An 11,887-nucleotide genomic window follows, 5' to 3' on the forward strand; every position below is an offset into this window, starting at 1 on the left:
GCTATCAGTATTATCCCATTGTGTTGCTGGGGACACTGAGTTGCAGAAAGGCGATTGCTTTGCCCAGGGTTGTCCAGGGAGAGCCAGAATCCTGGGTGAGGCAGTCTGCTTCCAGGACTCATGCTTTCAACCTCTGCTGTGCTGAAACTGCTCACAGAAAGGAGAGCCTTGGTCCAATAGGAAAGGAGAAAACCCTTCTCTTTCCTATTTTATACCATAGGCACATTCCAAAATGTATGTGTCAGCGAGGAAAAGGCATAGACAAAGATGTGATTTATTCCTAAATATGATACTGCAAATCATAGATTTTTAAATCCATAAACTTTAAAATATATTGAAACTATCTAAGGAAATATGTGTATATGTTTGTATGTTTGCTTGTTTGTTTAAACTCCTCTAAAATGGGAATTCAAACTAGCATCTTAAAAACCTGGTTGTTATTGCAAACATTTGTGAAATCTATTGATTTTTGCCATCCCTCCTACATTTCCAAGTGGTATGTTAAAGCCAGCCCCCTGCCCGAAGCTTCCACTGTTACCTCTCCTTTAAGGAACGCCTGGGTGGCTCAGTTGGTTAAGCGTCCAACTTTGGCTCGGGTCATAATCTCATGGCTTGTGAGTTCGAGCCCCATGTTGGGCTCTGTGCTGACTGCTTGGAGCCTAGAGCCTGCTATGGATTCTGTGTCTCCCTCTCTCTCTACCCCTTCCTGCTCACACTCTGTCTCTGTCTCTGTCTCTCTCTCAAAAATAAACATTAAAAAAATAAGAATAAATATATATAGTAAATATATAATATTTATAAATCTATATAGATATATATGTGTAGATATAAATCTTTGTTGAGTTATTAAACATGAAGGAAAATAATATTTTATAATTTTAGATATTTATCTCTATAATGTTTCTCGTAGCTGAAGGAATAAAATTAAGAGTCTCAAAAACGGTTTCCAATGGAACAGCTAAACCTGCTACTTCTGATAATTTTGTGAGTATAGTATATATTTAATAGAGTCTGTGTCACATTCATTGACCGTCAGGAAAACATTTTCTACCTTAGTATGAAAGCTTTTTGTATGAAAATCAGTTTTACCAATTAGTGATAGTAGTTAAGTCTGATGATTGTAACTACTGTAGATCTTTGCTTCTCAAGTGCTGTTCTTGGACCAGAAGCATGAGCGTCACCTGGGAACTTGCTAGAAATGTAGTCTCAGGCCCACCTCAGACCCACTGAATCTGAATCTACTTTTTAACAGGATCCCATAGATGACTCATATGTACATTAAAGATCGAGAAGCTTTGTTATAGAAGCTTAATTTTTCAGCATTTTGAAGTGATTTTTGAAGCCGTCTCAGATAACATTTGGTATCTATTAGGAAAGGATTTTATGTGTTGCCTGTGTAGTTGACAAAATTAGCATTTTTTATATAAAGCTGGAAGCTTGAATAAAATGGTTAAATAGAGGGTAGAGATGCATTTTTAAATATTTTATGCATATTAAGCAAAGTGGAAATGCCTCTCACAGTTTTCTATTCTGCTTTCTTATAATTGTATATGTTGTGATTAATAGAATATAAAAATTTATGTGTGCTTGTAAGTTCTGACAGAACAGATGATATATGAGAATAGGTTAATCTGTTCAGTAAATCTTTTCATTTTTTGTTAATCAATAATTCTGTAAAATGTGTTCTTTGAGTAGTTTTATGGTGATTTAAACTTTAGAAAAATTACAACAGTTTTAATTATCTGGTGTTAGAGCTATTAAACTTCAAATTTTTAAAGATATTTTCCTTTTATTTTAGGGATATACAGTATATCCCACTTTATTTTAAAACTCAATGCTTACCAAAACATCAAAGGAATACTTTTTCATTTCCCAAAATTAAGTGCAGTCAGCTCTTGATCAGAAGCCTTATCTCATGAGAATTGGGGTTCCTGTTAATACTGGCTCAGCTGCTTTGTCTGTCTAGGTGAGCAAGATGTGATTGACACTTGAGTATTCCATGTGGCCAGGTAGATCACAAAGAAACATTTTTATTTATTTTATAGTATAAATCAAAATATTCAGTATACCTTTTCTTTTTCTTTCTCCCAATGAGATAACTATAAGCAAGCATCTATTAAAAAACAGATTCCCCAACTGACCTGTTTTCCTTCTCTTGTCTCCTGCAGAGAGATGAGTGTAAATACAAGCGATAGAAATAAATAGGCTTTTGTAAAATTAGAGTATTTGCACTGTCATCTTTTTCGGTTGAAAAATTATAAACTCATGATATAAAAACTTGAACAAATTAGGAGGCATAATGAATGCTGGGAGCAAAAAACCAATACAAATCAATATTCTTGCTATTTTCTCATTAATCGACTCTGTGTTTCTACTCTGTTTTTTCAGGGTAAAAAAAAAACCCAAAACCCACACCTGTGCATCTAATGTAAAGAAAACCAAGAAGTAAAAAATTCTGAAATCCAAATTTTTGTTTGTTTGCCTGTTTAAGAGCATACTGGCATAATTTCTGTGTGGCATAAGTGCCAAGTTCTTAGGATATGTAGAAATGAAAAGAATCATGCATTTGAATTTAAATGCTTACATTTTATATACATTATATTTTACAATTCTTTCAGGTCATACTAAGCAAATGCTGATATATAAATATTTATTTCTACAGGATGAAGATTTGAAGTGGGTGGAAGAAAATATTCCCTCTTCATTCACAGATGTGTAAATATCTTTTGTTAAAGTTTGAGTCTAAAATTTAGTATATCGTATAAAGAGATAACTTTCATGTTCCGTCATGTGCTTTTCGAACCTCGTACCTCCATATGTTTTGATAGGCCCCCATCACTAGTGAATGGCTAGTGTCATGTCAGGCTACAAGGAGAACACAGCCCTGCCTTGGTCTTTCCTTCTTCTTTTTTCACTGTACAACAACCATGTGAATGCTTGTGGCCTATAACCAACTCCAGCCCTTTCTGATCTAAGTTTTTCAGGATTAGAATCACTTTATCTTGTTTCAACTTTCTATTATGGAAAAGTTCAAACATATGTAAAACTTTTTTTTTAAAACACATGGAACCCCAATACCATGTATGGTGGGGAAGCTTTTGGAGGAAAAACATGAGCTTCGGCAAAGTATAGACCAAGCCCCTCGGGAACTTTGAGCTGATCGGGATCAATGTTCTGTTTGACGCAGTGTTCTGTTTGATAATGTGAAGCAAGAATTCCACGTAGCTGTTTCCACAACAGAAACCAGCAGGATAGGCAGAGAGGATAACATTTTCATATACTGTTCTTTCCTTTCCCTGCTCCCATTTACTTCCATGTAGACAGTTTCTGTTTAGTATGAAATTCTGTTTGCCTGTCTTAGGACAATTTGAACAGATTATCACTTTTCCTTATCTCTGATCAGCCATAAAGGACAGCTTAGCGGAGTTCACCTCCCTCTTCAATGCACTGAATACATCTTACTAAGTTTTCAACAATCATTAACCTCACGGAGGAAGCATCTTTGAGATTGCTAGTGTTTACCTCCAAACAGTGCTGAGCATCCAACGACGGTCTGGGTCTCTCAGGTTCTGGTTCAAGTTTCCCCGAAAGCAGTCCTCTCCCCTGGGTTTTCCTTGATAGTAGTATTCCAGACAGTCTAACGTGGCCCCTTTCTCACACCTAGTTAGTCTCTTGCTTCTCTTTCTTCTGCCTTCACCATAGACTGCTCTGTAAGTGGCGTTCTCTGGAGTCTCACAGTGAGGGGACTTGCGTGTGGTAGCTCTGGCGTATAGACTTTCCCTTCAGGCTCGCTCTCTGTCTGTGAGGGAGATCTACCACACGGTGGGGCTCTACTCTCGGCTTTTCTTTTTTATCTGTGTTTTCTTTCCCAAGCAAAGGCTGTATTGTAGAACTCTCTCTAGCGCCCCCCACCCCCAGTAGACACCCATCAGTGGTAATGATGGTATGGGAATTAAGCAAGTACTTGATTCCATAAATACCTTTCCTAATACGTTTCCGTGTCCCTCTATTTAAAAAAATTTTTTAATCTTTATTTGTTTTTGAGAGAGAGACAGACAGACAAGAATGAGAGCAGGGGAGGAACAGAGAAAGACAGAGACACAGACTCTGAAACAGGTTCCAGGCTCTGAGCTGTCAGCACAGAGCCCGACGCGGTGCTTGAACTCAAGATCTGTGAGTTCATGACCTGAGCCAAAGTTGGATGCTTAACCGACTGATCCACCTAGGTGCCCCTCTCTTTATTGTATTTAGTTAGTTAGTTAGTTAGTTAGTTAGTTGGGGTTTTTTTAATTTAATTTTTAATTTTGTTAAATTTACGTCCAAATTAGTTAGCATATAGTACAACAGTGATTTCAGGAGTAGATTCCTCAGTGCCCCTTACCCATTTAGCCCATCCCCCCTCCCACAACCCCTCCAGTAAGCCTCTGTTTGTTCTCTGTATTTATGAGTCTCTTCTGTCTTGTCCCCCTTCCTGTTTTTATATTATTTTTGTTTCCCACCCCTTATGTTCATCTGTTTTGTATCTTAAAGTCCTCTTAGGAGTGAAGTCGTATGATTTTTGTCTTTCTCTGACTGACTAATTTCACTTAGCATAATACCCTCCAGTTCCATCCATGTAGTTGTAAATAGCAAGGTTTCATTCTTTTTGATTGCTGAGTAATACTCTATTGTATATATATATACCACATCTTCTTTATGCATTCATCCGTCGATTGACATTTGGGCTCTTTCCATACTTTGGCTATTGTGGATAGTGCTGCCATAAACATGGGGGTGCATGTGTCCCTTCGAAACAGCACACCTGTCTCCCATGGATAAATGGCTAGTAGTGCAATTGCTGGGTCGTAGGATTCTCTTTATTTTAATATACTGTATATATTTAAGGTGTACATGATGATTTGATATACATATGGACACTGAAATGATTACTATAGTCAAGCTTACTCATCCCTCTTAAGTTCTCACAGGACAGAGCCTGATGCGGGGCTTGAACTCACGAACTGTGAGATCATGACCTAAGCAAAGTCAGATGCTTAACCGACTGAGCCACCCAGGTGCCCCTTAACTGAAATTTTTTGAAGTATAGCACACATTCTGGAAAGTACAGAATCCTAAGCTCAATAAATTTGCAATATGAACACACTCATGTAACCCAGATTAAAAATAAATAAAACATCACTAGTGTCCTAAAAACCCCTTTATTTTCCTCCTAAATCACAATCCCACTTTTTGAAAGGTGCTGCTGTCCTGGTGTCTGTAACTGTCAATTATTTGTGTCAGATTTAAAAAATTCATCCCTCAGTAATCCGTTCAGCTTCTTTGCTGTGTAGTATTCCATTGTGTGAATACACTACAGTTTACCCATTTGGTTATTTTCAGGTTGGGGGCTATTAAGAACAGTATGAAAATTCCTCTTTGTGTGCGTTGGTGAGCTTCGGTGTTTACTTCTGTCAGCTGTGTCCATCCAGGAATGAGAATTTACAGATCACAGGGATATATGCCTGTACTCAGCCTTCATACATACACTAGCCTGTTAATAACATTGTTACCTGTTTTTGTTTCAGAGCTCTTCCAGTGTTAGTGGATTCAGATGAGGTAAAATACATTTTTTGCTTATTTTCTTGGTGCTGTTATTTTCACAAAGTAGAAATATATTTCAGAAAGAAATTCTGAAAGTTACTTTGTAAAACAATTACAAATCGAGCAGCCTGGAAGACTGCACTGATTTGTCAATGAAACCTAAAGGAGCTAGATCCTCATTTAAAACAGGAGCAAGATAAATGCTTGTTGGTATAAAGGGAGGGAGAATTGTTTCATGAGATTTTGAGTCTGTGATTTTCTAACATCTTCTATGTGGGTAAGAGTTTAGAATACTTTAAGGTGGCAGTTTGTCTGAATTAATTTCTTCTACTTGGGATATTTTGCTAAGGTATTAGAGTTTCTACTCATTCTCATTTACTAAGCAGGAAATTTGAATCGAGGTTGTGGATTTGGGAAGGTTTGGAGGAGAAAATTGAGTTCTAGATCGTCTGGACATTGAAGGGTGGCCCAAGACAGGAAGAAGTCTGAGTAGTAGGAATTAGAGGATGGATATTGGGAACTCTAGCTTATGGGCAGGAACAGTAGGGGAGGAAGTTAGTGGTAACTGAGGCGTAATTCAGGTGGTGGCTATAGAGCAGGAGAGCAGCTGCTGCTCTGTTCACTGAAGGGAAATGACTTTGGCCGTGGCACGTTGATCTGGCAGTAGCGGGAAGTTTTGAGGGGGCTGCCGTAGACATGCACCTGGCTGCAAAGCAACTGAACTTCGGGATTTAGAATTCTACAGAAAGAGACATGATGGAGAATTACTTTGTAAAGGGCACTTAGAGTAATCATTTGGTAAATAGTTGTATAATTTCAAAATACATGAACTGTGTAAAGCGAGGCAAATCCATCCGTGGATGAACCATGCCTGAGAAAAACACGTGAGCCCCATCTCTGCCTCTCACTGGTAACTCTGAACTTGAAACATTTTCCAGCTAGCAGGATGTTAAAGTTTTCCGAACTTGTCAACAGATATTGGCCAGACATCACTAGAAGTGTAGATTATCCAGTGTTTATTTTCTGAATCTACTGTTTCTATGTATATCATGAAATATACGCAGTTCCCCACAAAATTGTGACTGTGAAAGATTAGAGAATTTTGTTATGTTCTGGAAGGAGCATCAACATTTGGAAGTATGTCATCATCTTTTTTTTTTTTTTTTTTTAAAGGAAATCATGACCAGATCTGAAATGGCAGAAAAAATGTTCTCTTCAGAAAAGATAATGTGATTGGAACCCATATAAATGAAACCCAGTTAACGGTGAAGGACTTCCTCAAGACTGAAAGAGAGCTTTGTTTTGATCTAGTGCAACAAGTTTTTATTGCATTGTCTTGGAAATCTGTGTATTAAAATGAAGAATTCAGGTGGTAGGAGGTTTCTGCACCCCTTTTAAGCTACTTTAAATGTCAGCTTAATGTCCACCAAATTGCCTGGATTTGGAAATAATCTAAGAGAAGTATTATGATAAAGAAATATGCCCGGATGCTCTTAGCTAAAAGGAGGCAGGGATGTGGATTTGGGCTTTCTCTTTTCTCTGGAAAATATGGCAATTCCAGATTTAAAAATATTTTTTACGTAAACACTTCTGTTCTTCCACTCACTAACCTTTGAGGTAGAGGATGTGATTCTTCTGAAGTGTGGTAAAGCAGCATCTCCATGTCTTAGGTTTCTAGTTACTAGATGCAATAATAATATTCTTTGACTTTTATATGGAAGTGATTTGATATCAAGTAAAACTTGATTAACCGTAGAACATAAGCATGTTTATAGGGTTAGTTTTGGGGTGTGTGTGTGTGTGTGTGTGTGTGTGTGTGTGTGTCTGTGTGTGTACACACATATGGGTCTGCACAAGGTCCTTGTTTGTAAATATCACCATGCACATCAAATCACAGAGTTAGGTCCTCTCTAAGCTCAGGGGAACAGAAGTACACAGGAATAAGGTCTTGAAGGTCACTTCCAAGGATTTGCCCTCCCACTATCCCCTCATTCAGGCCACGTGTTCACGTGCTGCTGCTGAATCTGTGTGGGGCAGGTGGTAGACACGTGGCCAGAGGGGGACACTTTCTCCCCGGCAAGCTGGCAGATTCGTTACCAGTGAGCCTTATAGACCCTAGAACATCCTTTACATAATCTTGGTTTATTTGATTTTATAATAAAACATGTATTTGTCTGTACAGTACATCACTATTAATCTTGTAATTAATTTCTTGACCTTCGACCATGTTTTATACATCATTTTGTTACATATTATATATGTAATGTATGATTTGAAATTTTTTTGTTTTAATATTTTTTTTAATGCAGAACATTCTAAACTTGAAAGGTAGTTGAATGTAGTATGATGGAAATGTGAATGTTTTGCTGCTGTCATGACCAAAGATACAGGGGTCGCGGAAATATAGGATAGGAATTAAAGTTAGAATTTTGCATATCTTTCTTTGAAGGAGTTCTAACCTTGGGAATTGAGAATGGCTTCAGAAAAGTTTGAGAAGCACTTAAAGTCTTAACCAGTACAAACACTTAAATATAACCTTTATTATTTTTTTCATTATGAAGCCACAAAATTGTCCTTTCAAAAGCCTACTTTTTCAATTTACTTCTCATTTATTCATTTCATAGGGATTAGTAAGAAAGATCGCTAGTAGTAAGATACTTTCAGATTTATTTTCCATAGGGAACACTGAACAGTTTGGGACATGCTTCCTAGGAAAAGAGTGGCTAACAGTGTGAGTTCCATTCCTTTTTTCTGTTTTTGACACGATAATGGGCCCCTACCTACTACATTTCCCAGCATTTGTGTCCATTCTGGTTTTGCTGTGTTTTACCCCGGGCCCAGTTGTTGCAGGGCTGGAGGCGACCCTGCCTTCTAGGTCCTGCTTTTATCTACCACTCCCAGAGTTAGGAGGCAGACCCCCAACTCCTCAGCTCCAGGTGAATTTTGAAATGCAGAGTCCTGGGCTTCCAGCCAGTAGGAGCTACAAATGTAGCGGAGCAGGAGTGGGGCATCGATGTGAAGTGTGTTAATAAGGGAGACTGCCTCTGGCATTAACCTCAGTAGTGCGTACGAAAACACTGCTTTCAGCTATAGGCTGAAATGCAAACTTTTTTCATCTTCTAGAGAAAGCAGGATTCCCTCCTGACAACCTTATCAGAAATGTTTTTCAAAGGGCATATTCTCTGTCACTTTCAGTGACAATTGTGGCATCAGTTGGTGTTTATGATGACCTGAATTGAGTATTCCTATGGAGGGCCCTCTTAGCCCCCCCAAACCCCATAAACAGAAGGGGGTGTCCTCAGGCTACAGCTGTGGTTCGTACGAAGGGCACCGGGGAGAAGTTACAACCAGGGCTATCGTACAGCTCGTCACCCCGCTTCTGCAACAAGTGGTCAGGAACTGGTCATCAAAGCTTTTGAGGCTATCAGACCAGTTTATTCTTGGGGAGCCAACCAGATGAAAGGATCTGAGGGTGAGTCTAGTTTTATGTGTTTCTAGACAAAATGCTTACGTGTTCTAATGCAACTCGTGTTAGATTTATACGATGTGTGAAATCTGTGTCAAAGGGAATTTTCATGATTTGAGTTAGATTAGGATTTAATTATCTGCTTTAAAGGACAGTATATTTATTTCAAAAATAAGGAAAAATAAATGAATGTATGAATTTTTTAAGCCTGAGAGACGATGTTCCCTTACTTTTCCTGTAAAGAAAATAATTTTTAAATCTTTCGTATCCTATAGAGAAAACCAACTTTTCCTCTGTGATACAGTACATTATGTTTGCACTACCATAATGTCAGGACTGAGAGTATGAAAAATGTACACATAAGACTGATTTTTGTATCTTTTTTTAAAAGGGGGTTTCAGGTGCCCAACTGGCTCAGTCAGTAAACATGCGGCTCTTTATCTTGGGGTCGTGAGTTCGAGCCCCACGTTGGGGGCAGAGTTTCTTTTAAAAATAAATAAAAGGGGTTTGAGTCTATTGCACTAAGCTTTACAAGCTACACATGACTAACTTAAAGGGGAGAGCTGTTGTGCTAGATTTAAAAATCACTAGTTTTTTCGGTACTTGTGTCCCTGTATGGTCAACAGCGTGCACCAAGCAATAGAGCACACCAAGCCTTATACTTACAAAGAGAAGTTTAACATACTAGGTAAAGTTCTAAACATATCAAATGTATATAAGTGACAAAAATAGGATTTTAAGGAAATGTACAGTATATACAGAAGCTCAGTACTTCGTTAAGAAACTAGGGAAACGTGTATTTGAGGAGAAAACTTAGGGGTTTGAAAAGTTATATTTTTCTATTTAAAAGGGTTAAATTATTGTATAATTTGGAAGAAGTTGCTTTGAATGTAGGACAAAACCGTTTCAAAGATTTTTGTTTTAAAAAGTTGATGTATTTTTGTGCCTTAATATTTGTTCTGACTTTTAATAAAATGCTTTCTGAAATTCTAGATGATTGATTCTAATATTTACTACTGCCAGATTATATATATAAATCTTCAGGAAATATAGACCCAAACAGATGGCAGGGCATAAACAAAGTCTTAAAAAAAGGAGATACAACTAATTAACAAACATGGAAAACCGTTCAGCCTCAGAAGTGATCAGAGAAATGCAAAGTGAAAGGGTAAATTTTTAAATTAACAAGTCTGTACTAATGTATTTATAAAACCTGTTTCAGCTTTCAAAGTGTGATGAACACACTCATTAATGATAGTAATGTAATTGATTCAGCCTTTGTGAAGAGAAGGGTATAACCTTTGAATGCTGCCAATTCTGGTGATATTTTTAAAAATTCAAATTATAGGGGTGCCTGGGTGGCTCAGTCAGTTGAGCATCCGACTTCGGCTCAGGTCATGATCTCACAATTCATTGAGTTCAAGCCCCGCGTCGGGCTCTGTGCTGACAGCTCAGAGTCTGGAGCCCACTTTGGATTCTGTGTGTTCCTGTCTCTCTGCCCCTCTCCTGCTCACATTCTGTCTCTCAAAAATGAATAAATAAAAAAAAATGTTTAATAAAAATAAAAATTCAAATTATAGAATAAGGCTTCTGCACAAAAATGTTTATTATAGCATTATTTTTTTTATTCAACATTTCAGAAGGTTAAGACAAAAAGAAGTTTATTTCTTGGCCATGCAACATGGGCCTAGAGGTGGGCGGGGTAACCTTCCTCCACACATCCCCTCAGGGACCCAAAGTTTATTTCTGCCTTGTGAGCCCTCCAGCTCCTAGGTCCTGTCATCTGTATGCAGCCAGCAGGAAAAAGGACAGCCTGGGAAGTTTTGGGGGGGCGAAACCCAGAAGTGTTGCTCGTCACTTTGGCGAACAGTCACATGGCCACACAAACTGCCTGCCCGCTACTCTGTGAAGGAGAGGATGGCTTTGGGTGGACAGCTAATGGCTTCTGCCACAGATTATTTGGGAGCAGTGGAGAGGGAAGACAAAAGCTGCCTATCTATTTTCTAATGGAAACACATGGAGAGATATGTAAAAAACGGTGGTCCACAAGTAGGTTATACGATGTCAAAAAATCTAGAAGCAAGCATGGTCTCAGATCATAGCTTAATCCATTAATAAATAAAATCCATCCTGCCCCAAGTAAATGGAACATGGAGAATATTCTTGGAAATTCTCCCAGCCTTGGGGGTGGCCAAGATGAGTATCCCCCCCCCCCCCCAAGGAAAAGCAGGCCTGTTGTAATAACAGTGCTGACGGTTTAGGGAGGGCCGGGAATGCTCACGCAGTGGCAGTGGCACGTTCTGTTAACCGTGTGGTCTCAGTAGCCATGAGGTAGGTCTAGCCAGTGAGTTTACAGAGGCAAAATCAGACTCAGCACGGCCAAATAACTTGCCCAAAGTCACCCTGCTCGCAAATGGAAGGCTAGTATTAACACTGGTGGGAAGCATCCTCGAAGGGTTTCCACAAAGTCCTGGGCAGGAAGGAGGTACATGTTTGCTTGTTAGGGGATTGAGGTCCGGAATCTAAAGTGCCTGGTGCTCAGGCCTTCTCTCTCTCTCTCTCTCTCTCTCTGTCTCCGCAAAGAGAGAGCTTCACAATACAGCGAGGTTACACAGAATGCATCAGAGGTTGTCAGAGGCCCACTGACAGAGGCCTACTGAGAGAGACCCAGCTGAAATAAACCCCCCCACATGAAATTGAAATTCTAAGATGCGTTTGCGTGTGTTCAAGTTTCCCAGGGCAAGTTATGCCCCTTCAGTGATAGTGGATTTGCAGCTAAATTCCCATTAACATAAGCTCGTATGGTACTCAATTCACACACAAATAATTTTGACACTTCCT

The 11,887-nt window shown here is 38.8% G+C and overlaps 1 protein-coding gene across 1 annotated transcript; it reads left to right on the plus strand.

Moving 5' to 3' along the window:
- The first annotated feature begins 812 nt into the window (after positions 1-812).
- Positions 813-10,038, plus strand: LOC125917643 (transmembrane protein 87B-like). Its single transcript, XM_049623790.1, has 4 exons — positions 813-984; positions 2,663-2,715; positions 5,565-5,595; positions 6,754-10,038. Exons 1-4 carry the CDS (start codon positions 898-900, stop codon positions 6,811-6,813), a joined length of 231 nt encoding a protein of 76 aa, XP_049479747.1. The 5' UTR covers positions 813-897; the 3' UTR covers positions 6,814-10,038.
- Positions 10,039-11,887: the final 1,849 nt, after the last annotated feature.

This window comes from Panthera uncia, unplaced genomic scaffold (genome assembly GCF_023721935.1).
Source record: "Panthera uncia isolate 11264 unplaced genomic scaffold, Puncia_PCG_1.0 HiC_scaffold_2125, whole genome shotgun sequence".
Lineage (NCBI taxonomy): Eukaryota > Metazoa > Chordata > Mammalia > Carnivora > Felidae > Panthera > Panthera uncia.